The 10,416-nt window shown below is 28.5% G+C and overlaps 1 protein-coding gene across 1 annotated transcript; it reads left to right on the top strand.

Annotated features, from left to right (window-relative positions):
• Nucleotides 1–8,385: 8,385 nt before the first annotated feature.
• LOC111890209 (lipid transfer protein EARLI 1) lies at nucleotides 8,386–9,268 on the top strand. The gene has a single exon (XM_023886361.3). The coding sequence runs from the start codon at nucleotides 8,528–8,530 to the stop codon at nucleotides 9,125–9,127; it is 600 nt and encodes a 199-aa protein (XP_023742129.1). The 5' UTR covers nucleotides 8,386–8,527; the 3' UTR covers nucleotides 9,128–9,268.
• Nucleotides 9,269–10,416: the final 1,148 nt, after the last annotated feature.

Genomic DNA, 10,416 nt, shown 5'->3' with positions numbered 1-10,416 from the left:
TGCCTATAGATATAGATCATTACCAACACATCGAGTATGTATAGGTATAGACTAAGCTACATCTACACATGCATGTGTGGCTAAAACAATTTACTATGTTATGTAAAAGTATTTTAATTTGTTTTAATTGTTAGATGGCATGGCTAGTTATGTCGACTATGACGTGGAGTACAATGATGTCATGTCAAATGATGTGGCATGTCCCCTAAAAAGTGTTGGTTTACAAGTGTCATAAAATATGTGTGGGTAAGAGTAATTTGATGTGTAGTGAAATTAACATATGTATAGGTTTCCATTTTAACATGTGATGGTAAAAGTAACTTTATGTGTGGGAATTAACCAATACATATGCAAGTAATAATGTTCAAATGTGTACAAACAAATAAAAAACATAAAGATGTAAACATGAATATATGTGTTCAAATACCATTTTTAATTAAAAATATTATAACATAATAATTCAAACCACAAATGAAAAATACAAGTCATAAAAATGAAATACTTCAACTAGCAAAAAAGACATTCATAATTGACTACAACAATAGTGAACATACTAAAAAAAACTAAATGTCCATTCCATACGACTGCAATCCCACAAAAAATAATGGAAGACAAATAAAGCTTATTCCAAGCATTTCCTAAAGAAGGAACTTGTTACTTATTAATTCCAACAAATGCACGTTTCTAAAAAAACTTGGTCATTTCTTCCTATAATAACAAAAAAGAAGACAAGTACACTATAACATGTATTTGTTCATCTTAAATGAAAGAAATAGCAAAGTAATTTGTTTGTTTCTTGCAATTAACACATAAAAATAACTAGGAGAAAAAAATAAGTGCAAGAAATAGAAATATACTTTGTTCATTTCTTGGATTTCTTTATTGATAACAACAATATACTTACAATTACTTTGCTGTGCTTGCAACATTCTTATATTTATTTACCAATAGTCTCAAATATCAATTCATAACATGATGTAAGCATTTTACATGTAACACCCATGTTCCAGATTGGTTAAGCTAACCCTTATCATGAACTGAAGATAAAGTTTTGGGGAAACCCTGTGTCACAATATGGTGCAAGGGTGCCTACGATATAACACTGATCATATATACAGATCACGTGTCTTAGTGCACCACCATGGCATGGCCAAGGATAGCCATGATGTGGCAGCTATTCTGGCTAACCCATGATTCTTTTTGGGTTTGCTTCGTATTTAAACCCCTCTATGCCACTTTTAGGGTTCATTACCAGCTTCCAACACCCTTATACCTCAGTGAAACCTAGATCTCGTTCTGTAACGTCCCAAAATTCAAGACTAAAAATTTCATTTAATAAAACATCACATTAAGCAAATTCATCGTTTTCCATCATAAACAAAGTATTAGTTTCCAAAATACATATTCGTTATCAGAGTAAACATTCCCAGGCTGTCTAAGCTATAATGTTATTTTAAATATAACATTATAGTGTCAACTTAAATATAAATTTCAGTTCCATTAAAAAAACCAAATAATATTTTGTAAATAGTTAAAAGTGATAAATTATAGTGATAAATGCAAAAAACTAAATTGTAATATCAGTTTAACTAAAATATTTCCTAAATATATTTATATAATAGTTAAAAATTTTCAAATAAGTAGCTTAAAATAACTTATAATAACAATAGTTAAAAATAACTCTATATAAATGATTATATTGTTACCTTTAAAATCAAAAAATAATGTTTGATGTTTTAAATAATTATAATGATAGAAATGAAAACATTAAGCAAATATATTCTAAAAAATTAGTTAAAAATAAAAAGTATAAATAATATTAAACCATATATAATATTTAATTTTATTGATGTGTAACTCGCGAGTAGAAGTCATTCAAACGATTAAGATTATGACGTTATAATATATTTATATATTATCATATAATTCAAAATAGTAAATATATTATATAAAATTAATATACGAATTATTATATCAAATTTAACAACAACATTAATGTTATATTTTAAAAAATATATATTTGTAAAGACTTCAACTGTATATATGTTTCTGCGCATTACAACGTCAACTCAAATATAAATTTCAGTTCGATTTAAAAAAACTAAAAAATATTTTGTAAATAGTTAAAAGTGATAAATTGTAGTGATAAAAGCAAAAACTAAATGGTAATTTCAATTTAACTAAAATATTTTTTAAATATATTTTTATAATCGTTAAAAGTTTCCAAATAAGTAGTTTAAAATAACTACAATAACAATAGTTAAAAACAATTCTATAAAAAATGATTATATTCTTAGTTTTAAAATAAAAAACAATGTTTGATGTTTTAAGTAATGATAATGATAGAAATTGAAACATTAAGCAAATAAATTTTAAAAAATTAATTGAGAATAAAAACAACTATAAATAACATCAAATCATATATTATATTTAATTTTATTCATGTGTAACTCGCGGGTAGAAGTCATTCAAACGATTGAGATTATGAAGTTATAATAAATGTATTTATTATCATATAATTCGAAATAATGAATATATTATATCAATATAGTATATAGAAATTATTATATCAAATTTAACAACAACGTTATTGTTATATTTAACAAATCATATATTTGTAAAGACTTCAACTATATAAGTGTTTCTGCGCAACGCGTGGGCATTCGCCTAGTATATATTATAAAGCTAGCATTTTCCTTGAACCTCATGCATTTGAAACTCACAATACCATTTTTTCTTGAACCTCATGCATTTGAAACTCCCAAAACTATTCAACTTATACAAATTAATTTATGATTAATTGAAATATTATGATTTGTAACTTTTAAAACTCTTCAAATCATGTTATTTAATTGATTAGTTAAATGAAATATTTATCCTATATAAGAAATTTGTAAATTACATATTGCATGTATGTCAACAGAAAATGATAGATTATATTTCTAGAGTTTGAAGAGTTATATGAGTGGTTCCATGGATGTAAGAAAGCAATTGCAACTTTTCCAAATATAAATTCATGTAAACTCAAATTGGGTGCATATAAATTTTTAGACATTAACCAAGGTCCAAATTTAGGTATGTTTATAAACTTATACTTGAGATCATTTTTAAAGTTTATGTGTTATGCATCTTTCTATAATCACAAGGTGGTGAAGTGGGATTCATAATTACTTCTCATGAGCTTTTGGTAAATCAACCATCAAGCTATTTATAAGTTAGAGCAATTAACTTTGTTAATATGCATGTATCTTTATGTTGTATCTCTCTTTTTTATGTTAAGAAAATATATTTTATGTGCAAGAGAACATTATTCAACATGTATTTTATGCTACGTAATACTATGTTTGTTTCTATCGCTTACTTTGTAAATAACATCGATGAGTTTTTTATAATTGATTTTGATGAAAGGAGTTTACAATTATTATTCCAAAATAATGACAAATTAGAACGAATGATTTTTAATATGATATCACTTTATTATTGAAAACCAATAATTATGTGTGTTCTAAAAATGAATTCTTTATGTTATACCAAAACTTATATGGATGTACCCAGTAATAAATGCTTTTAGAATAATAAAAAGAAATTAGCTTATTATATTTCTCAATTTCCTTTTTTCCTATTCATTCTTTATTGTATAGGAAAAGTAAAATAAATAAAATATTAATATTTTCATAAGAAAATATAAATGATCAAAATATACCTCAAGTGTAACACTCTTCCTTCCTAACCCACTCTTAACAGATTCTTTAAGATTGGTCACAGTACATAACAGTTACTATAGTTTTGAAATTCAAATTACAATTTTATTTGGACCATTCGTTCTCTTCCAATATTTCATGGTTTTAAGGGAAAAAAAATGAAAGTATAATGAAAAAAATTATCATATTTTAAGGGGAGAAAAGTGAAAGTACAATAAAAAAATTATGATAGTTTTTTTAAATACAATAATGAAAATTTTCAAAAAAAAATAGTTTTTAATTAGTAAAAATTAATAATTTTTTAAAATAACGTAAAACTAAAGAATAGATTATATTATATTAATAAATTATTGTTATTTGAAATAATAATAATAATAATAATAACAATAATAATAATAATAATAATAAATAAAAAAATATTCAAATAATTTATTTATAAATTAGTTAAAAATAAGTATAGTTTAAAATAATTTTAAATAAAAAACTTAATTCAATTTGATTCAAACACAATTTTTATATCTTTCTTATCGTATACTTCAAATTATTATTATATTAGTTACAACTTAGTATTAAAAAATTATTATTTCAATGATAAATACTTACGATATTGTTTTTATAACATATCATTGTTAATATTAATATTACATTATTTGCCTTATATTTTCGACTACGTTCAAAAGTTTTTTAAACTTATGGCTATTAACGTGCAATGTTTTTTTTATTTTCCACTTCTTTATTATACACATTATAACTATATTCGTAGTATATAAGTAAGTTTTGATTATAAAATCATATGTTTAAAAAGATTTATTATTCAAAATGAAAGAGTTGAAAAAAATAAGTTTTGTTGTATCAATGGTTATTTCAACACAAATTTTTATAACAATTTTTCTATATATCAAATGTATGTTGATTTCTAAATATTCATTTTGAATGATTTATATGTGTTTAATAAGTTTTGTTTGATGTAAATGTTATAATGTTTTAGTGTTTTTTATTTATTAAAAGCTATAGTGTTTTTCAAACTATTTGTTATTTGTTTTATATATAAACCGACATACGTTTTATATATAATATTTACAACATAAAGTTTAACAAACATCAAAATGAAAAGTGACAATTTGAGATATTGATCGTCGAACGAAGTGATGATTGACAAACTCTTGGAATTGGGACATAATTTAATATACGGACTCTATCTCTGATGGTCTAATACAGATCAATTTGTATTGGTGGTCTAATATTAAACCGGGGGCGGGGCGGGATAGGGATTGTTATACCCAGCCCGGCCCCATCCCCGATTTTAGCATAATGGGGATCCCCGACCCCATACCTGGTACCCCTTTCAGCGGGGAATACCATCCCCGATTGGGGCGGGTCAACCCTGTTCCCCATCGGGTCGAGTGTAATTTACATCCCTAATTGACACTATCCTTGTCCCGACGACATGTCGTCTGTTCAAGTAAATAATAAAATTTTGTTTTTTTTAAATTAATCCCGACGAAGCTTGTGCAGACGACATGTCATCGGTATAAGGGGTAGCTATCCAGACGACATCTATGCCAATGACTTTTTTCACCTATATCAACGGGGCTATTCCGACGACTCTATACCGTCGACTTGTCGTCGGTATAAGCTATCTCGACGCCTGGTCATCGGCATAGGGTAATAAAAAAAGTCATCGGCACAGGGGGTAGATTCGTGTAGTGCTTGGAGTGTTACTGAATGCATGTTGTTTGCTTTGTGCTTTGTGGGACTCTTATTAATGTGAGTTAACTATTAAATGAATATGTTAACTTACATGCTACGAAGGTTAAATAATCTCAGTGTTATTGATTTGGCCCTATTGTGCAGCTGTCATCTAAGTCTAACCGTTGGATGGTTGAGTCTTTTAATCAAACGACTGTTTTATGAATAACATTTAAAATAAATAATATAATATAATACGAAAAAACTAAAAATCAGAAATGTTAGACACTAAATCTAACAAGTTATTTATTAAAGTACAATTCGATAATATAAAAGTAGGTTTTTTTTACATTAACTATTTTTGTTTTAATCATCAAAAGCATCAAATACCTGCCCGAAATTGAGTAAGAAATTAATTTCAAGTTGTCTTCAATTTCAATACTGTTTTCTGAATACTTTACCCGACTTAGGATGTAAAGTTTTATTACATGATTATATTTTAAGAAATATACACTTGTTAGTTTCTTTTTGCTCGTTGAGTCTCTCTCTCTCTCTCTCTCTCTCTCTATATATATATATATATATATATATATATATATATATATATATATATATATACACACACACACACACACACATTTGGGAGGGAGGTAAGGGAAATGTTGTTGAATTATTCATAAACAACCAATCGTGTAATACACATTTACATATGAGGTAACATATTCAAAAATTAGATTTATTATCCTACGCTAGTGAATTTATTAAAATGTTAAACGACCTCATATGTTTACATCTAACATGATTAAGAATGCAAGAGAAATTAATACTAACATTGTTTGGCTGGAACGACCTCATAGGTTTACATCTATAACAATTATATATTAAAAAATATATGGTTGTTAGTCACAATTTTATTCTTATGCAACGTGTGATACCAATTGGAGTTAGAAGGTTTTCGGACAAGAATACTTATGCACCAACAATAGAGCTTTGTATGTTTTTAAACAACTTTGCTCGGGAACACTGCTGATGAAGAATATGGGGAAGTGAAGGCAACATTTATTAGAATCTTATTTGAATTAAAAGTGATATGTCCTCTTGGGTATTTTGACATTGTAATTCATTTAGTTTTGCATCTACCTACGAATATATTTGCAGATCCCGGTATGTATAAGATGGATGTATTACTTAGAAAATTATATGAAAAAACTAAAAAATTATGTCATAAATAAGGAGTGGCTGGAAGGTTATATAGCTGATGGTTGGGTCACTAATGAATAAGTTGGGTCACTAAGGAATCATTACAATTTTGTTCGATATATCTTGAAGATGTAGAGACATGATTCAATCATCCTATTAAAAAAAACAAAAAAAAAACGAGAATGTTGTGATAGAAGAAACAAAGTTGGAATGTGTTCTATTTTTTCATAGTTCGTGAAAAAACCTTAATGGGTTTAGTTTTTTTTTTCTTTTAGCTTTTCTTACTCTCTCTAAATAAAAAAAACATATAATAATAATAATAATAATCAACTTCGGATCACGATAACCTATTAAAATATTTTAAACTTTGTATATTTTTAAACGTGTTTTGCATATATTTCTCTTATTTGACAAGGAACAACCACAAACCATTTAGTTTAGTATCATTTCTAGTAACTTTTGAAATATAATTTATCTATTCTAAAATCTTATGCTATGCTAGTTCATGTCAAATATTCAAAATTATGTGAAGGATTAGCCACATGCATTAATCCATTACCAATCCATCAGATCTCCCGCAATTCGTCTACCATGCAAATGACGTATTTCGGCAGTCGTTAATTAAAATACCTATGTGTGTAGTGTTTCGTGGTACTTCTACAAGTTTCAAACATGCGGTTATCAGTTGCACTCCGGTAATGTAAAATGTTACAAGGATAGTTTTTGGTTCTCTATTTTGGACATCCTTCGTAAATTGGTTCGTATAAATGGTTCATATAAAACCAAATATAAAAATAATTAGTTTTCTATGAGTATATATATGATTTGTTTACTAACCGGTTTGTTACTAATTCTTTTTCCTTCTTGCCAGCAAAAGATAGAGAATGTATAACAATCATTAACTAATAGTTGATTCCCAACAAAAATTTGTCATTTTAAATTGCTCATAATATATGCTATTAAACATTTAAAGTGTGTTTGACTGCAATATATTTCGCTAAACTAACAACATTTTCATATAATTATCTTTTAATTACCGTCGTAGAAATGTGCCGTTGATCTAACAACTCTAGAATGTCGTGGCTAATAATTTCCATTTAGAATTAGTTTTATATTGAATTTACTTACAATTTTATTAAAATTATAATTAAGTGTCTTCAATCCTAATATCTTGAGTCAGTTAATACACATATCCCTCGCCTGCTTCAACGCAATTGTTTATTGACTATATTTATATTTAAGATGCCAAAAATCTTTCATGTGAGAAACATTGAAATCATGGGAATGATTCGACAAATATTGAAATCATGGGAATGATTCGAAGTCCCTCTCTTCTAATATTCTATGATAGCGTGACTTACATCCATTTAGAAATGGAAAAACCTAAACGTGGTCTGTGACTTATATAGTAGACATTTACTGGACATTGAAAGGGTTTGATGTTTTCACCTCTTCTATGTAATCGGTAACTTTTACAAAATTATTGCTTACTAACTTTTTCTTTATTTTTCATTGTAGCCGACCCATTTATATATAAAACATAAAACATATTCAATTTCAGAACACTATACAGAAGCAAAAATGTATTTCCATAACCCTACATGCAAAGCACATATACGTACCACGCAATTTGAATCTTTAGTAGATATATATAACACTAAAAAAGATTTGAACAACAGATATATAAGATAATATATATACCCTGTTAAAGTTTAATCCGTTGGAGCACATATATATTTGTTATTTGCAATTCGTATAATGCTTCTGGTTTTTTTTTTTTTTTTTTTTTTTTTTTTTTTTTTTTTTTTTTTTAAAGGACTTTCAACGCTTTGATGTGCATGGGTTGGTGGCAGCAAAAACTATAACATGCTAATTTGACTCAATTACTAAATGGAATATATTTAAACAAAAAATATTACTCCACAGAGACCTATATAATGCTCCATTGTACCCTTACTCCATCACACTCTTCCTTTACCATAATTGACAAAGTTTTCATAACCGATTTCGGCATGGCATCGAAGAGTAATGTGTCCGTTGTTCTGGTCATAGCTTTCAACCTTTTATTCTGCATCATGGTTAGTGGCTGTGCGACGTCCGACATACCAGAACCCAACCTCAATCCAAATCAAAAACCCAACACAAACCCAAGCAGCAACCCCAACCCCTTCCCTAACACTAACCAAAACCCCAACCCCAACACTAACACGAACAACACCCCCAACCCCAATCCCAACTCTAACCCGAACACAGTACCAAACACAAACCCAAATACAGAAACCTGCCCTAGAGACGCCTTGAAACTGGGGGTTTGTGCTAATCTTCTAGGGGGATTGGTCAAAGTTGAGTTAGGTTCACCACCGGTGAAGCCATGTTGCTCTCTTATCCAAGGACTTGCCGACCTTGAGGCTGCCGTCTGTTTGTGCACTGCAATCAAAGCCAACGTCCTAGGGATCAATCTTAATGTACCAGTATCTCTTAGCTTGCTCGTTAATGTCTGTGGCGGTGAAGTCCCAAATGGTTTTGTATGTTCCTAGTTTGATTTAATTTATACAATATGAATCAATGTGTTGCTAAATTAAGTGTACCATCTTTGAAATCAATACTTCGTGTGTAACAATTCAGTCCTTTGTTTTGCAACAAAAAGTTTTTCTTATATCATGTATATTTATATGCTACTTTAATGCAAGCTTAATATTTATTTTGTAAGTGGAAGATAAATGATCCATGATACACTTATTTGTACTAATCTACCCAACCAAGTTTAAATGAAACTAAACTTAATGTAACGGCTAGAAATCAATGAAAAAGAAACCACTTTTGTGGCATCTCTAAACAAATTGTCAATCACAAGCATCAATATGATGAAAATATTCATGAAAATCACTAAATCAAACGATGAATTTCGTTCAAATTTAAGTGGATAATTATTACCCTCCAATAAGGGGTTGTGGTAGAAGCTTGTTTCCTGCTATGTCTATGTCTATGTAAAATAAATAAATAAATAACAATTTAAAGATGGAAATAATATTGTAATAAGTAGGAATAAAACATAATTTCACCCATTTTTATAGTTCAATCGGTTATAAACCTTGTTTCACAATATCAGTTGGGAAATATGGTGAAAAAAACATAAAAAATATTTCAGGCACAATCCAAACAATGACTTGAATGCAAATATAATCATTTCCTATCAAAATTATGCATAGGCAACTACTCCTCACTTATCATCCAAGAAAGAATAGTATGTTTGATTGGTTACACTTATTCCTACATGTGTGATTATCCATAGTAAAAAAAATATTAAAATCAAGATACCATCAGAATAAAGCCATAAACAAATAAAGATGTATCTGATAATTTCAATTGTACAATTGTAACCAGCGTTGCAAATATCAACCTAGGAGGCCGTTTAATCGGCACCTAGGCGCTTGGTGGTCCTCCAACGATGACATGTATAGCTAATCAACTTCTATAATCGGACGTGGTCAAAGCCAGAGATAATCGGGTCTAGGCACTCTAATCGGTCAACTCAAGTCAATGAAAATTATTTTAAAAAAAAACTTTTAAGGGCAAAACTATCATAATTATTCATTGTGTTCCTTTATTCCATCGTATTCGGTCTATTTCTTTTTTGAAATTCTCTCTCTCTCTCTCTCTACAAATGAAAGAATGAACTGCATGCCAACAGTTTCTTCTTTCTTTAACGACGCCGACATCTTCTTCTTCCATTCACGTCGTTGCAGTCCCTTCCAACATCCATCTCATCCTCGAAGCATGCCGGTCGTCGCCTTTTGAAGCTTCTCGACTCCAAAGTCTACTCATC

This window comes from Lactuca sativa, chromosome 6, assembly GCF_002870075.4.
Source record: "Lactuca sativa cultivar Salinas chromosome 6, Lsat_Salinas_v11, whole genome shotgun sequence".
NCBI lineage: Eukaryota > Viridiplantae > Streptophyta > Magnoliopsida > Asterales > Asteraceae > Lactuca > Lactuca sativa.
Note: the sequence above shows the minus strand (reverse complement) of the source record. Positions and strands in the feature narration are given on the sequence as shown.

Excerpts from the sequence above, each read along its gene's own strand:
- LOC111890209 (XM_023886361.3), top strand. The coding sequence starts at position 8,528 with ATGCTCCATTGTACCCTTACTCCATCACACTCTTCCTTTACCATAATT.